This window comes from Dendroctonus ponderosae, unplaced genomic scaffold, assembly GCF_020466585.1.
Source record: "Dendroctonus ponderosae isolate FM_Combo_2020 unplaced genomic scaffold, Dpon_F_20191213v2 Dpon_F_20191213_4, whole genome shotgun sequence".
NCBI classification, from domain to species: domain Eukaryota; kingdom Metazoa; phylum Arthropoda; class Insecta; order Coleoptera; family Curculionidae; genus Dendroctonus; species Dendroctonus ponderosae.
The window spans coordinates 11,852,496-11,870,790 of record NW_026018611.1 but is presented as its reverse complement, the minus strand read 5'-3'; the positions used below and the strand labels follow the sequence as shown (position 1 = coordinate 11,870,790).

The window sequence follows — 18,295 nt, the reverse complement described above, 5'->3', positions numbered from 1 at the left end:
AGCTAGTGAAGTTAAGATGCATATCCACTTTATTATAATATTTAATATATATTTTAGTGGTAGTGAAGTGTAAGTAAGTGAGAAGAAAAGCTTTGGTAGTACTAAACAAATGTTTCCCTTGAATGGTAAAGCATGGTGTTTGTAATAAATATAATATCGGGTCAGGAAACGGAACCGATAATATTATCGGTGGCAAGTGCAAAGCATAGACAAAACAAACTGTTTAATTAAAAACACTTTTAAAAGAACCAAATAAAAAAATTGCAATCCGACAAAGGAAAGAAACGTAACAAAAAATAAAGTGACAAATAGAAACAGTTGATGAAGCAACGCAGGCTGATAAAAAACAGTTTGGAAATAACAACGTCCAAAGCTAAGTAGGAAATTGTTTAAAGAAGGAGGAATTAAAAAATAACAGGTCCTGCTATGAATGAAAAATGGTGAAAAAAGTCTAAATATATAAATATTCGATATTAAGAACTAGAAGAAGTATCTTGGCACATGTAATGGAATAGTTAAATAATAGAACTTGGTATAGATCGTACGATTAGCAATTTCAACAATGATGCAAAAATGATGAATGCAAATGTGGGAAAAAATAATTTTCAGAACGCCTAATAAAACCCATCCGATACGATACTTCTAAGCAACCAAAACATAGTCTGCCGGACTGGAAAAAAGATTTTCTGCTTCTTTCCCCATATATGGAAAACTTTCTATGCTTGCCAAGTTCAAAATGTAATCTAGTCTCGAATCCCACCGGAATTGTCCAAAATGGCATTCGCCGAGTATTCTGACATGTCCGCACTATGACTCACACACTTTATGACCGACACACTGATTTAAAATGTTACTATACAAAGCTAACTGGCTTGTTCCGGTCTAATCACTTGAAGTGCTGAATGTAGGATCTTGTTTAAGCGTTAGATCTGGTTAAGTTACAAGTAATGATGGCATGAAGTCTAGTGAAGACATTTTTTTGCTTCAATGTTAAAGAACAAGCTTGCATATCGCACGTTGCCGTAACTAGCATATTCTACAAATATGATATTTCTCTAACTTTGTTTTTGCTAATTTTTTATTATTAGCAAGATGTTGAAGAAAATGGTAATTTTAAAGCAAGTCGTTTTCTTCCAAATTAAATTGACTCTCCTTGTTCATAAATGAATAATGAGGAACAATTTCGTTTAAGACAGATCAATAAAAATATGTTGATCATTCATTTAAATCAATTGAATGTGAACTTAAAATTGTGGACTAGCGTCTATGATCGTTTAGGATATCTTCAGTATCTGTAGGGGAAATCAATAAAAATAACTATAAATAGAACAAGAATGGAAAGTAAAGTAATGGAAAATAAACTACTAATTAATTTCTAGAAATGTTACTCATTTTACCAGAAATTAATTGAGTTAAAAGAATGACATGACTCAATGAAATACTCATAATCGCAAGTACCTACACAAGTTACATGTGTTCCGAAAAAATGATATCAAAATTACACATATTATCTTGACGACCTTTGAAGGTCTACGTGATAAAAGTCAGATATTGAATTAAATTGGAAAAAGCATCTACAATGTTTTTCACTTTAGTTTCTTTTAGATTACTTGTTATTGTTATGCATATAATTATATGGCCACTTATGCCGACGATTATAAATTAAGACGTAGATAGATCATCGTCATCAGATGACGTCATAGATCGTTCATCGTCATCGTCATCAGATGTTTGGTGAGGAGTCACAAGAATTGAGCTTAAAGATAATCTACGGTTAGGTTCGGTCACAATTAAAAATCCATATTTAAAAATTGTTTTAATTTAAAAGACAGTTGTTTTTAAAAACTAAAGTTTTAACTTAATCAATAAAATTATATACATGAGTAATGAAGATTTTAGGCTTGTTCAAAACATTACGCCATTACCGTTACTTCTACTTTGTTAGTGAATGAATGATCTATTGAAAAGATTAGAGATCATAAATGGAATGCGAAGCATCGAGCTGATGGAAATGCGATTTTAGGATATACTAAGTATAATAAATCTTACACTATATGTAACATTTGGTCTCTACGGTTACAGTGCGATATTGAAAAAAAATTAAATCAGATAAACATAGTAGTAAAAATGAAAAAAACACCGCAACAGTATTAATTATAACTATAAAGTTAATAAAATATATGCTAATGGTTTTAAATGCATCAAAAGAAAGGTTACTGATACAACACTAGATTTTACTCCAACCTTTTACCTCAAAAAATGTACAAAAAATACAATTTTTTTGAGTTTTTGAGTTGAGCAAAATTGAAAATGTATTTTATTTGTTTATGTAATTTTGTTATTTATTTTGTGTAGCAAAACCTTCTTATATAAGACTGGTCTGAGACGCCCTATAACATTTTTTAATACAAACAATTTACAGGTTGTTGATTTTAGGAAAATATAAAAATTATTAGACTAGAACAGCTTTGCTTTGCGTCACAATTAAATATATTTGTAATGAAAAACAATATATTCTTATGCCTTATCATGACAATGGAAAGTAAATGATAAATTGACAAATAGAAAACAAATAAGACGTTTGTAATCGAAATAGCTAAGCTGAAAACCTTATTAAAATTATTAAAAAATTAAAAAATTATCAACAATATCTCGTATAAATGTTCAACAAGTTAACGATAATAAGTGCATAGGAAATGAGAAAYTAGTAATTATTAGATACATTATTAGATTACATAGATTTACGTTATTTATACATACATTATTAGATTCAGAGAGACCGATATATTTTCCAATATAAGGCAGAGAGAAAAACACATAAAACAACAACAAACAGTTCAATATTATATCAGAAAGAAGTGCCTACTTGTATTAATATAAAACGAAATTATTTCCAAAAAATCTACGAAACGAACCCCTTTTGGAAAACTTTAGCTAAACTTGAATATTACTGTTGATTGCTGTATCAGTCAATAAAATAATGAGAACATATCTCTTATATAAATGCGAACTTCAACACTCACATGAGTATACGTAAAAAAGCTGCAACTTTTGCAAATTTAGAGATAAACACATTGGTGATAAATAAATCAATTAATGCAGCATCAATAAATCTATGCGGGAACAATTCAATATTAATTAATAAGCACAGTAATAAATTTCCTAAAGTCAATTGCAAAGTAATTAGGCATTAAATAACACTTGAATTATTTGCACCATTAAGATAATATTGCAATTAGTCGGTCCATAACAAAAGTAAAATGTAAATCACTTCACTGTTACATCGCAAATGTTGGCAATTTTCACTTAATCCTCACCTTTAAAATGCAGTCTTAGATACGATATTGAGTTCCTTATTTTCATTTTCAAATTCTAATGAGCAATTAACAGGATTGGTATCTAAATGAATTCCAGAAAAACCGAGACTAGAAAGGTTATCATTTATAAATTTTAAAATTTGATAAAAGTTTTCAAATAAAAATATTTATTGATTTATACATTATTATATATGTACAGTATTTATATGCATAGAGCATTGACATATGCGTTTTGTAAAAAGTAAGTTTAAGTAGAAGTTTTGTATAGTATTCTACATTTTCACATACACACTCTATCCACTGCTATTTAGTATTTAAAATCTAAACTAAATGGTTGAGAACCTATTTGAGGAACTCCTAGAAGTTCAATTATTAAATTTGACATTAAACAATATTTTTAGATCACAATTCAAACGGTTTTTCAAATTTAGGAGCGTTTCTGAAATGATGAAATTGTTTTTGTTCTTAAAGAAAGCTAAATGCTTTATGATTTTCCTTCAATTTACCATGGAGTTCAGACCAGTAAGCTGCGTTCACATTAATAAAACGATTTTAAATTTAGTTAAAAGGTACTGCATATGAATGCTAAAACATTTTTTTATTTGTTAGTAAATATCATTAAATTTTCTTGGAGCAGGGATTTTTCGTTGGAAAACGGTGGAAGTCGCATAACTAATGACCAAAGATACCGAAGAAAAGCGATCAAAATACACATCAATATGTTTTATAAAATTAACGGTGATTATCAAAGATATATACAACTGCCATTTTTCTCTTACAAAACCATTAGGAAAACCATCATCAATATGATTTATATTGTTTCAGCTTCTTCGTTTTTTTCAGAACTTTTCCTGATAAGGTTTCGTAATTTTACAAAAAGACTCTAAGTATCTTCTTCTTCCGTTCATTAACTTACTTAATATTCAATAAAATGTAATTTGTACATCTAGAAAAAACTGTAACTTCCTGGATTAAATATTTTTGGTTTAACGGATAATTGATTCTAAACTACATATATAGACAGCTATTTAAAAATAAATTTACTTGCAAGTAGCTAAGTAAGTGATAAATAATGTCAACATTGCTACAAATCAGAAAATGTAAATACAATTAAGCGTCGGAAGGAATGTAGCCTTGCATTCCAAAAACTTCTAAAGCAAAGGACATTTATAAATATAACGGTTATTGTATGGTATGCTGAAAATAATTTTTAATACAAAATGGAAGCTAATGCCACATACAAAAACATTTAAAATGTTTGTACGTGTATGTGTGTAAAAAGTACAAATTTTCGAGTTCTTTTTTTGAAAACTTCGGGAATTGTGAAGTTCAATTTCAGTCACTTGTGTGTTCTTGTTAAGAAATAGAATATGTACATACATTTCTTGAGTTCAATGACAACGCGATATTTGGCTTATTGGCTGATGATCAGAATGCATTTAGTATGTATTATGTATTGACGATTGATGAGAAGAAAAAGCGTTTGTTACTTAGATGGAAACGCATATAGAAAGATGAGTATCATGTCATCAGAAATAGCAATTATCAAACCGCTTATTCGTTTCATTGTTATTTTAACTGAGGCCAACGTGAATTGCCTGATAATTTCAAGTGAGTAAGAACCATGACAATGATGAACAGGTGACAAGATCCAATAATTTTTATTTAATTTCAATTGGAATAGAAGTTTTAGAAATGCATTTTGTATAAAAAACTGATACAGCCCTGAATACAGAAAAGTGGATATGAACATGTACAGTACCAGACAGTAAATTAAAAAAACCAAGCGAACCAAAAGCAATTACTTGATAAGAAGAAATAATATTAAAACTACAAATATTTCAAAACGAAGTACGGAAATCCAAACTGCGGGTTCGAACGGAGGTCAGTTTCATGTCAGTTGAAGATATAATCAAAGGAATGGCAATTGAATATAAAAGACCTGGGAGGAAAGATTGCATACATCAAACAGTCGAAAAGATGATGATACAAGGCGATATCACATTTAATAGTAGAAATGGATTCAATTTTGGTCATGCTACTTTTTCGGGACCATCTGATTCCTCTTAAGCATCCTTTATATAATGCGCTTTGGCATGAATGTAAAACCAATGATTATTTTGCTGAATAATGGCAGGTGCATTTTTCACTATTGCATATTTTTATTATACAGAATGCTTCTAAGTAATATGCGATGAAAACTTTATACCAACACTTCAACAAGAATCAAAAAAGTTTTGGTTTCATTTCTTGAAACTGGTGAGTTTTTAGTTCATTTGGGTCGTTGTGGAACACAAATTCTCCTTGATTTTTCGTAAGCACTCTATATTACACCCACAATAGCTTCCATGTCCAGAGGTCATTTGCTTGGACACGAACTGATCAATCTGAGAAGTCTAACCATCTTATCCCGGTTTATTTATTTATTTTTTAATTTCCTTCTCAGCTTCAAATTTCGAATCCTTCGTCGCTTTGTAAAAAGTTGGGGTTGAAATCCCTTTCCAGCTTCGAATTTGGAAGAAATATCAAATAATTTTTCTATCAAAAAACGAACAGAATAAGCAAAAGTTTATAACAGAGATAACACATTATTTGGAAATCTCGTCACCTCCATTCCCTGACGACTATAGAATTTGTTAAAAATGTAGTTTTTTAGTTTTGACTGAATTTTTGTGCTTTACTTTCTACTCAAAAAAGCTCTATTTTGTAGAGTTTCACTTAAAAATACTGTGGATCTGGAGGAGTGTTTTGCGAAAAATTACAAGATAGATTCATAACTTTACAAAACCTTTTCTCAGCGTCGAATTCGGGACAAAAACTAAAATACATTCCTCCCATTTTTTCCCGAAAACCATTAAGGTTTTCTCCAAAACTAAAAGTTTTTCATCGAAAACGCAAAAAAGCATTATTCTCTGATGATTTTGTTCTTTTCTGACAATAATAGGGTGTTTTCAGGCAAAAATTACAAATTTAATTTTGCTAGAAAATTCGCCTTATTCATCGGTTTGAAGAGAACTTTAGAAAACCCATTTCAGCTTCGAATATTTGGCACAAAAAGCAAATAATTGGATTATCTTGAAAATAAAAAGGATTATCTTGAAAATCGACCAGAGAGCAAGTCTAAAGTGAAAAATTCACCGCTCTCATCGCTCTGAAGAAGTTTCTTTAAATTTTCGGGTCATTCCAGTTTTAACAAAGTTTCTATTAAGCAAATCGCATTATTTTTCAGTTTTACTTAAAATACTGACAATCCTCAGGTATTTCCTGTGAAAAATTATAAGATACATTTTATTGGAACACTCGCCTCCTTAACCGTATTGCAAAAATTTTTGGAACCCTTTTTGCAGCTTTCAGTTATGGACAAAACCGTAATAATTATTTATGGGTGTTTTTCCAAAAATATTTCCCCGAACTGAAAAAGCGAAAGTTTATAATAATTGGGGGGAAAACTGGGGTTTCTTCACTTTTAAATCAATATTTCTAAACAACACTGTCTCTAAACAGAAACACTGAGTTTTTCCTAACGTTTTACTGTAAAATACTGGCAAACTGAATGTTTTACGCAAAAAAAATAAGATATCGCATTTACGGGAAAACTCGTCGACTTTCTTTGGACTCAGTTCTGTTGCAGGGAAAATCTACATGACTTTGTTAGTTGTTTGAACAAAGTAATAAAACGTGTCTCAGATAAAATGTTGATAAATATTTTTAGATTTGAAAATTCCAGTATCGGATCTCGTAAGGTATTAATAAATGAATTATAACTCATTAACAAATGAGTGATAACCCGGTAACTCAGAGAGCGGCAACAACTCAATAGCGCAACTCAACACAGTGTCACCCAGGCCTACACCAACCCATTCAAAACGTTGATACTTATTTTGTGGCATTTATTAGGAGTGTATAGGTACTTTCGAAATCCAGTTAAGAACTTCTTGCAGTCTAATTCAAATATTGATCTAAACTTTTTAAATCCGTTTCCATTCTGTACTCCGTAGGCAATGAGATATACTGATACAACGTATTATTATATAACGCTATAATATCCTAATGAAACACAGGATATTAAACATGCATTTATCCTTCATATGTGTTTATTATAACCAGCCCTTGAAGATAAAATTATAATGCTATGATTATGTGTGACTAAGTGACTTGATTATAAAGTCGGTTAAAGCAGTTTTTATTTAAACCCATATTTGGTAGGCATCTTTCGTATCTTGATTAAATATATAAGAACGAATATAAAAACCAAAATCAAGTAAAGTTTTAATCAGGAAGGATTTCTAAAAAAATCTTTATTAAGGATACAATATAGAATAGAAACTGCAGCGAAAAATACAAGTTGCTTTAATATTGAATAACAAATAAGTTCTTCAGCATTGAAGTTATTACGGTTCCAGATTTCTGTCACACTTCAATAAACTTTTCGATCATCGTAAAAGAAACAAAAGCTCAAACAGTTAGGAATTTTATTTATTAGAATCAGATGCTAAATATGATTAAAAGCAGCCCATAAAAAGAACTGCTTGTAGGTATAAAAAACAGTTAAATTTGTCTGTTTTATTGCATTAAAGTTTTTATAACACTGACTGCCATAGTAGGCACATACTAATCAATATAATCGGAAATCAATTACACCCACCAAACATTACATTTGGTTGACATTTGAATGGTTCACCGTATAAGAATTTCAATGCTGCTACTTGAAAGGACAGAATGCGACAATTTTGATACCGATTTGCATGAAGAATTTCATTATGATGTTCTATTCAAAATATAAAGTTTCGTTTTAATTTGATTTAATCGTTTTAAGTTCTGACTAAGGCAGAAATTAATGTGTGACTTTAAACTTGGGAGAGAAAAATGCATTACAAGCAAATTTATGGTTGTATTGGTTTTTTTACCATAGCTCCAAAATCCCACTTGTTTAAAAATGATTATTTTACAATAAACATTTTGTCCAAAACTTTGAAACATATTAAATACATAAATTATATAAACTTCTTACCTCGCACAAAGCTACTCCAGTTTCTAACTTTTCCATAAAGTTCTCCACAGCGATGTTCAAATGGGGATACATGGTTTGAAGCCATTCGGCCAAATCTTCTTTCATTGCATACAAATACTCTTCACTGGACTTGAAAGGCCTAAAGGGCCGCGATTCCAATAAAACCGAAATCATGTTTACTGTTTGTTGAATTATCACGTTGCAAATACGATTAATTCTATTATAACCGGTAATAGATAACTACTTTTTCGTCGTATTCTTTCGAGGATCGGAAGTGGATGGGATGATCATCGTTTGTTTATCGTTAATTTCCTGGAATAAAAGATATATATATATATGTAGAAGATGTACACAGATTTTTCATTTATAAGTCACTAAATTACTAAGTGCAATTTGCTAAGTGCCCGATTTAAAAACCTGCAGTAGATGTTCTTAGCCATGTTTGCAATAATTTGTTTGCAATTTTAATATTTCTTCCATATTAAATAAAGAGCCGATATTTTATCAAATTATTTAAAAAATTCCTTTCCACAGTTTTCAAAGCAACGAGTCTGTAGTACTAAATTTAATATGTAAAAAAAATATAACATCAATTGGGTACAAATAATATGTAGCAGAAAGTTGCTGCTATCATTAAAAAATCGCTTTATATGAATTTTTGAACGCAAAGAACATCTTCATTAAAATAAACATTAATTTTTGAATTTTGAAAGTCGTTATAATTTGTTTTTCCAATCGAGCTTTTTCCAGTTAAAGAATCGATAAAACATTGATATTCAACTGCCTCTTCACTAAACAGTTCGTAGAATAGCAATAGGATTTGATCAAATACAGGTACTTTATTACGCAGCTTTTATTTATCGGAACACCTATTGGCTATTCCTCTCAATAATTAACATACTTTTATTTAAACAGGCACATATGCAGTTAAAAAATTCGTTATTGATATATTTTTTATTATTTTTGGCATGCAATTAAAGTATTTGCTAAGTTCTACTCAGGGGCGGATTAAAGCTTTACGAGACCCTGGAATTTTAACACCTAAACAAAAAGGTCACCACATATTTTATGAATAACGTTTTACCACTTTATCGAAACTTTATTTTAACACCTAAAAAAAAGGTCACCACATGTTTTATGGGGCCCACTTAAGAGTGGAATATTCAGAGTTCGCGAGGGCCTCTGAAGTTAATCTCTCTCGGTTAATCCGCCCCTGGTACCACTAAATAATTGCAAGATGTTTTATTTTTGAATTATGATTTATATTTTAACTTTATAATTTAAATAATTACAAATGATATACTTAAGTATAAGATTTTTTCTTAGAAATATCGAAAATATTTTATATTTAATTAATGGATGGTGGAGAACATAATGATGCCTATATGTACCTAAGTTGATATTAATTTTACTTCAAACTTTTTGTTAATTTTCTGGCCATGTTTTTTGGATCGAAATTATAAATATTTTTAGAAAACTTTTTTGAATGTTATAGTAATAGTGTCTATGAGAAAAAAACTGTAAAACTTATAAGAATAGATCCAAAATAGAGTTATTGCAATATTTGTGATAAAAAGTTGAACAGTTTTGCAAATTGAGTTTTTTAGTAAATTTAAATACATATATATATATGGCTTAAGAGAATACCAGGAATTAAATATTTTGCTTATCTAAGTTCAAATAAATTTAAACAGTTTTCTTCAATCAGTTTTAACTTTCATTAAATTTGACGAAACACTGCAATAAATGTAAACATTTTGCTATGCTCAAATTAATAAGCGCCATGCTCTAATAAAACAACAAATATAAAAAATAAAACGTGACTTGAAACAAACATTAAAAAATATTACAAAATATTTTCTAGCAGGTTGATTCGATTTTTTCTGAAATTATTTAATACATACCAATAACGATACAACGTACCCTAAAATACACTAATTAAAAATCATGCACAAAATAAAGTACAACAAATAAACCACACAAATTATGCAAAAAAATTGGTAAGAATTAAAGAAAAATGATCGAGTTGCTAAATTGCAACAAAAGGCAGGACAAACCGGAAACCAAAATTGCAACGGAAACAAAACACTCACGTCGCGTACCGCCGTCGTCGGAACGTCAAAGCAAACCGCGAAAACAACCTCTTGGCGTCTATACAACCGAACTGCTAGATATCAAGCCAGTCTTTGAAACAAATGAATTTAAGTAAGTAATGCGCGCGACCTCCGCGTTGATAATAATTGGTCGTGTGTAACTTTACTAGTATTTGCAGTTTTATACTAAGGAGAAAACGAAGACATGTTCAGCCAATTTACATCTCTCCGCTCGCAACAAATGACCCTCATGCAGAGATCTGCGTATGGTCTCAAAATTTTCTCAATTCTTCAATAATCACATAATAAAAATTTACTGCAATTACCAAAACAGGCCACTTAAAAAAATATCGTTGTTATAGTTGTGAAAATATTAAACTTTAATGTAATATTTAGATCACGTTACTAATTTGAATACCTGGAGGTTCAAAATGCACCCTCAGAGCACTAATTAAGATGCAAAAATGCCACTAAATAATTTTAGTCAGTTTGCTTCCAGTAGAAATATAAAAAAAAGTAAGCATTTTTTATAAAAAAAATATAACGCTATTCTGATGTTTCTTTTTGCGTCATTTCATGCTCTTTATATTTAGCGTTAACAGCATGGCAAATAACTACAGGACGAGTCACAGCTGTGTGTTTCTCATACGGCAAAATTGTGGAATAATTCAGCAACATATTTTTTCCAAAAAATAGCTCAAAAACATTAGTTCAATTTATAATTACATATTCTCAAATGTTAAATAACGCTTTCGGTTTTTATTTCGGATTAAGATAATACGACAAATTAAAAGTTTGACGGGCATTTTTTGTACCTATCACTTAACTAAAAATAAGTAATAGGTAATATAATATAGTTAATAAGGGGAAAATTTGCTAACAGGATAAAATCAAAATCCAAAGCTGGCTAAGAACAGTTTGGAGAATTAGTCGTTTGAATCGAAACGGGGTCATCGCTGTAAATTTTAGCGTAAATTTAAATTTTTCAAAAACAGGACTTCGGACGGTGTGCCGCGGTCATTAGGGGAAGCGATCTATAATATTTGTAAGACGGCCACACTTCCGGTTTTACCGGAAGTAGGTATGAACTTATTTATTTAAATGGAACACCCTATACAGGGTGGCCATTTTCTGAATCTTTGCATGGGTAACTTCTACATTTTTAAAGATAGGGAATCCGTTAAATGGGCAAAATTGGGCAGAATTCGATTGCCTATTCCTTACCTCAAAATTTAGGTATCCGACTTGGTTCCTGAAATATCCTGAAAAGACAAAAAATGAACACTTTTTTAATTATCATATAATTCGTAAACTGCTTAAATGAGAAAAAATTGTCTTTGGTAGAACTTTTTGCGTTGAATTCAATAAACTAGCACTCGTTGTCATAGTCGACTTGATTAACGAGATAAAAATAAACTTATGTTTTTTTAAATGGTAACCATAGTTGGCTGTGGGCCTTTTAAAATCCTTATTTTTTTCTGAATTTAACGATATAACTGTTTGTATGTTTTTCTCCTTTTGTTGGCGTAAAACTTCAAACGAAGATAAAAAATGTGTAGTAGGCTATGGAAACAAGAACTATTTTATCACACAAAGCTCAAATCAAAAATGAAATAATTAACACACTCTTATGTTTACTGAGCTAATGGAAATCATCATCTAATTGAAAATAGGCGAGATCAACATGATAGTGTACCTTCACACAACTCACGAGTTGAATGTGAAGATGCCAAAAAATGCCTGGACGTAAACGGAAGTCAATTTGAACATTTAATTTAAACGATTCATTATTGTTTTGTGTTTTGTGTAACATAACATAGTTCTTGTTTCCATAGCCTACAACATATTTTTATCTGCTTTTGAAGTTTCACGGCAACAAAAGGAGAAAAACATACAAACAAGTATATCGTTAAATTCAGAAAAAAATAAGGATTTTAAAAGGAGCACAGCCAACTATGATTGCCATTTAAAAAAACCAAATTTATTTTTTTTATCTCTTAAATCAAGTTGACTATGATAACGAGTGCTAGTTTATTGGATTCTACGCAAAAAGTTGTACTAAGGGCAGTTTTAACTTTTTTTTCTAATTTAAGCAATTTACGTAATAAGTGATAATTAAAAAAAGTGTTGATTTCAGGATATTTCAGGAACCAAGTCGGGTACCTAAATTTTGAAAACGGTAATGAATAGGCAATCGAATTCTGCCCAATTTTACCGATTTAACGGRTTCTCTATCTTTAAAAATGTAGAAGTTACCAGTAAAKATTCAGAAAATAAATATTTTCCATGTATAAWGGTCTATWWCTAGATCTAAMCGTGTTTGCTATATTTCAAATTTTATGTARAARGTGATACGTATGTAGATGTAAACCCCCATTTTTGATTATTTTCTTTTATTCAGTATTAAAAATAACGGTGAGTTTGTGTAAAGTTGTTTATTCTAAAAGTGTTTAGTTTTCGAAATATTGTCAATTTAATGTTTTACATGGCTATTTTGCCGCATCCTATTTTAAATGCTGTCACTTTTAGTTTCCAATGACGAAAGTGGCAATTTTTAAGACAATCAAATGCCAAAGGAATGCTTACAGCTGTCAGTTACTTTTTGAGAATAATTAATCTAATCATGCCCAGGCGCTTAAATTATACAAACGAAGATTATTTAAACTTGTTTGTTATTTTTGGAGAATGTGATAAAGTTATATCAAGAACATATCAAGAACAGAAGCTTTCACGCTGTGCTATTAGACAAATTATCAGAAAATTTTAAGAATTTTGAAAAACAAAGAAATAAACCTGTCGTCAATAATTATTTTAATGAAATTGTCATTCTGGGATATTTCGCCGCATATTCAACAATGTATGTAAGAGAAGCTGCGTTAGTCAGGATTGTCCAAATCAACAGTTCATAGAATATTACGCACGCATAAATTCGATCCATACGTGTTGTCCATAGTTCAACATCTGAAAGAAACTGATTTTTCTGAATTGCTGGTCCCAAGGAAACTCCCTTTTTTGTAACAATATCATCTAGACAGGCGAAGCTAAATTTACAAAAAATTGAGCATTTAATTGACACAACCATTATTGGAGCAATTCAAATTTACATGTGTTCAGAGAGCAAGATTTTCAAGAATCCTGACAATTTAGTGTTTATTGTGCAATAAAGTAGAAATCATAGATAGCATCATGGCATTACATTTTTATCAAGAAAATTTAAATCGTAAGTTAGACCTATTTTGGACCACTCTAGATAATAATGTACTAATAAATTTTGTAGGCGTAGGCTACTTGAACATTCTTGGAAACCGACTATTTAGACAATTTGCCGCTTGCTGTTCGTAGGAACCTATTTTATCGGCATGAGTGGCCCTCCTCCACATCGTGTCTACCTCATCGATATTTTTTTACAAAATACTTTTGATGATCGATGAGTAATTAACAATGGTCCTTTGCTCGCCAGATCTTTCAGTGCTAGATTTTTTTTATATGAGGTACAATTAATGATCGAATTGAATGAACATTGAAATTGATGAACATTCCCTTGAAAACTATGGAAGATTGCATGCAGCGAGTGAGGAAAGAATTGGCAACTTAAGTTCCGAGTCAATAAGGAAAGCAACCCGTGAACAAGTGCTGCTGAGATATCAAAAATGCTTGGAAGTTGGAGGACGCCTGTTTGAACATTTATTGAGAACTCCATTTTTTTTTTAATATAAGGTTTGCCTTGATAAAATAAACGTTCACTGTTATTTAGACGAATCCAAAATCCTTGAAATTTTCTTTAACTTGCTTAACAGCACAGCGTAAACGTTTCTGTTTTCGGATAGCTTTGATATAATTTTGCATGGTTTTGATATAATTTTATCACATTCTCCATAAATAATAAATAAGTTTAAATAATCTTCGATTGTATAATTTAAGCGTCTGGGGATAATTGTTAATTATTTTCAAAAGGTAACTGACAGCATTCCTTTGGTATTTGATTGTATTAATAATGGCCACTTTCGTCATGGTAACTAAGAGTGACAGCATTTAAAATAAGATGCGGCAAAATCGCCATATGAAAACATTAAATTGACAATATTTCGAAAACTAAACACTTTTAGAATAGACAACTTTACACAGACTCCCCGCTATTTTTAATATTGAATAAAATAAAATAATCCAAAATAGTGGTTTACATTTAAAAACAATGATTTTTGACGGTTTTCTGAACGTCATTTTGAAACTTATTTTCTTGACGCTTTGTATCAATAGTTATGAAAATGTTGTCGAATTTCTATTAAAGGATGTTCTTTTCAAGAAGAAGAGCGACTCAAATTAAGCAGCATGTAGTTCCTTATAGTACAAATTAATAATTATTCGAGTTGCTAAAACTATCACTTTTTACACAAAATTTGAAATATTGCAAAAACGGTTAGACATAGATATAGGACATTATATAGACATAGAATATATTTAGAATTTGGAGTAGAATTAAAAAATGTAATAATATATAGAGTGTTACATTTTAAATAAGCAAGAACTACTTCCTACTTCCGATATAAGCGGAAGTGTGGCCATCTTGAAAATATTTTAGGTTGCCTCCAATGACTTCAGTACATTGTCCAATTTTCAAGTTTCTCCTTATAATACTTTGACAGATATCGATCGCGGTGGTTCCCAGTGAGACACCCTGTATTAACGCTTTGTGTACTAATAAATTAACGCTCTTTAGAACGTATCTTTTTAGAAGCCCCGATAAAGTCGAAAACGATTGGCTACTTTTTTTAACATAAACTTCTTTCATTTTTTATAAACTTTAAAGTGCAAAATAAATAATCACAAAATGTGCGGGAAAACCTGAGGATTTATACTTTCAAAAATGAAGTTTTAAGTCTTGCACTGTTTAAATTGGAGTATAGTTTAATAAACGTAAATGCACACCGAAACCTTATGGAGTTGGAAACAGACTGGAGGATTAAAAAATTAGCAAAAGTAAGCACGTAGCAAAATTTGGTTTTGCTCGGCATATTTGCACATAATCGATAATATGCAACATAATTAATTTATCGAAGAGGATCAGAGATAGATGAACGAAATGTTTTTTAAGTAAAAATTCGAGTGTCAGGTATCTGAATGCAATGTGCTAGACCGAGTATATTTCAAAATATTGTTCTAAAAGTTAACAATTACTTGCTATCTATATGCAGGGAGACACATAGATCCTTAAAGCTTTATGATTTAAGCAATTTTTTAGTAGTTTTTCATTAGAACTGCAGAAGAAATACACAGAATGTGTTCTCTAAAATAGAGAAAATCGTTGAAGAATCAGAATTGCTCCATAAGAATAATTTGAGCTTTACTTTTTACATACATTTGATGATTAGTTAGCATTAAAATAACAAATAATTTTAAGTATAACAAGAACATTGTATAATTTTCAAAAATTTTCGGCAAACGTTATCTACAGACATCGTACATCGTCTCATTTAGCTGACAATAGCCTTTTATAAATTATCAAAACTACTAGCTGATCAAATCCAAACTATTGAAATACTTACTCATCATCAAAAATATAATCCTTCCGGGATTATTTGCCTATAGTAAATATTGTCTCTTCTAACACACTTAATATGTAAATCAATAACACGCCAACAACGATAACTTATCACTAGAAAAATCACGTAACTCTAATTTTTAACCAACAAAATGACAAAATAGAGAAATTAACATTAAAAAGATACATTTTTCTGTTGTGGTTCAGATGTTTCGACCGCTCCAAACGTCATTTTTCTGCCCTTCCGCTGTCGACGTCGCGACGGGCTGTAATACCGACGTCGCATCGAGTACGGGTGAGTGTTACAAGCAAGTATTTAGGGTAGGGTTTATATCGATAAGGGTGGTGGAAACTTCAATTTGGCAAGTATGGACCAGAAAAGAGATTAAAAACATACACGCAATAAAGGCGCTTTAAACAACCTTATCTAGCCATGAAATAAATCGATTTTATATGACTAATCGCAAAGTCCAATGCGTGTGCAATTATTTCATTTTAATTACCAGGCTACTTCTTGATTTTTCAAGATATTTTTAATATATATCTTATTAATATGAGGCTTGACAAAACCAAATTTGTTTGCTTTTTCCATTGTATTCAATAATTGAAATGTAGTGTAATCAAAAGTTTTAAACGTTCGAAGTTTTTGAAGTTGAATGTAATGAATATAAGAGTATACAAATATACATACTGTTTAGTTCAGACCTCTTATTTGCTCAAAATATGGAAATATTAATTTTATTAGTTGCTGCAAATTTATTATTTATAATACATATACAGGGTGATTCAAAATCGGCGTAATTTATCTAGGGGTATTTAAGGAGCTGAGGGAAACTAGATAAAAAATTAATTCGTATCAAAAACTCAGGTATTTGCCAAGAACTAGTTCAGATGGACGGCAACAAGGATGTTTTTCAAGGTAATCTGCCTTACTAACATTAAAACCCCGACGGTACATTGAAAAAAATGTCTGGAACACCTCCTATAAAATTGTATGTTAAACATTGTGGTGATTGGAGGTGAAACGAAATTCTTAGATATGAGTCAATGTGTTTGAAAAGAAAAGTTTCGAAATGTGGACTCACAAGAGGTGTTCGAAGTTCTGCCCGTTTAACTCCAAACAGGTTTGTTCCCGTGTAATCACGTTATGGTGCACTCTTCGCAGCATTACTGAGTTCACATTTTGAGCAGCTTCTCGTATTCAGTTAATTAACTCTTGCTCAATTGGTACCGGTGTCCGGTAGACCAGAGATTTAATGTGACCTTGCGACCTATGTATCTTACATAAATGGTAGGGATTGGGTAGCCCTTCGTCGGTAATTATCCGATATACAGTTGCTTGAGGAAGTGTTATGTTACTGCGAGATTCCCCCATAACTAGGAGCATATACCTATCCGCATATTCGAAATTGGTGTACATTTGTGAAAGGACCTTCAAACAAAAACAGTTTGACAAATGTTTGTTATTCTTGACAAAAGCTATCTTCTTCTAACTACCTGATAATGACGAAAAACGTCGTTGTTGCTTTGACATTTCATCAAGAAATTGTAACAAAGAACTTTTTCAATATCAAAAATGAACATAACTTGAAGCAAAGATGGACATTTTCTTTTTTGAATGCTTAAGTATTCCAATAGGCTACCAATCAAACATGGGACCATTTCACACTTCGCAGTATGTACCTGAGGTAACTTGTTTCCCTTCTCCTAACATTTTCGAAAAATTCCCGTTCCGCCAGAGTGGATCTTAATCGGAGAACGTTTTCGTTTTTCACATGATTGAAATACTAGCATTTTCAATAAGCGTTTTTTCAATGGTACCTTACCAACGCTGTATTAATTCCGACCCCCAACCTAACCCACATACCAAAATACAAAATATATTAATAAGACTAGTCTAGCCGTGGATTAAATGATTTTTATTCAGGAGTAAATAATACAACTGATAAAATGGAATGCTTTAATATTACCAAATTCAATGTATCAAATTTGCGCCTGATTTTTTTTCAATATGTATTCGTCCTGTTGCCCGTAAAGCGTAGGACGTCATTCCTTCAACCTGGTGAGTTTTGCTCCTTTTTAAGCCATCGTGAACTAGACTTTCTTCCAGACGTTTCCCAAGCACGTGTGGCTTGCGTCTTCAGAGGCGGTTTGTTCGAAAACTTACATAATGGTAAGGAAAAGTGTAAGAGCTTGCATAGTAATAGTTACAAGCACCGATGCGTGTAAAATCTGTTAATTGCCCCCTATATTGATGCAGCAATTTCATGTTATACAAAAAAGTTCTAACCATTATGCAGTTATCATATTAGTCACTTATTATCAATCAAGTTTT

General features: G+C 30.9%; 1 protein-coding gene across 4 annotated transcripts in view; it reads right to left on the bottom strand.

Annotated features, from left to right (window-relative positions):
- The window catches only part of LOC109537780 (GAS2-like protein pickled eggs), a 136,215-nt gene extending 120,232 nt beyond the window's left edge, over positions 1 to 15,983 (bottom strand). The window contains exons 1-2 of one of the 4 annotated variants that reach the window (XM_048665992.1): positions 15,965 to 15,983; positions 8,329 to 8,640 (exon numbers count right to left, since the gene is read on the bottom strand). In XM_048665992.1, coding sequence (XP_048521949.1) covers positions 8,329 to 8,502 — 174 coding nt within the window. In that variant the 5' untranslated portion in view covers positions 8,503 to 8,640; positions 15,965 to 15,983. Of the gene's footprint in view, positions 1 to 8,328; positions 8,641 to 10,232; positions 10,546 to 15,964 lie in introns of those variants that run through there. The other 3 variants (XM_048665993.1, XM_019904666.2, XM_019904669.2) reach the window with 3 other exon arrangements.
- Between the last annotated feature and the right edge of the window lie 2,312 nt (positions 15,984 to 18,295).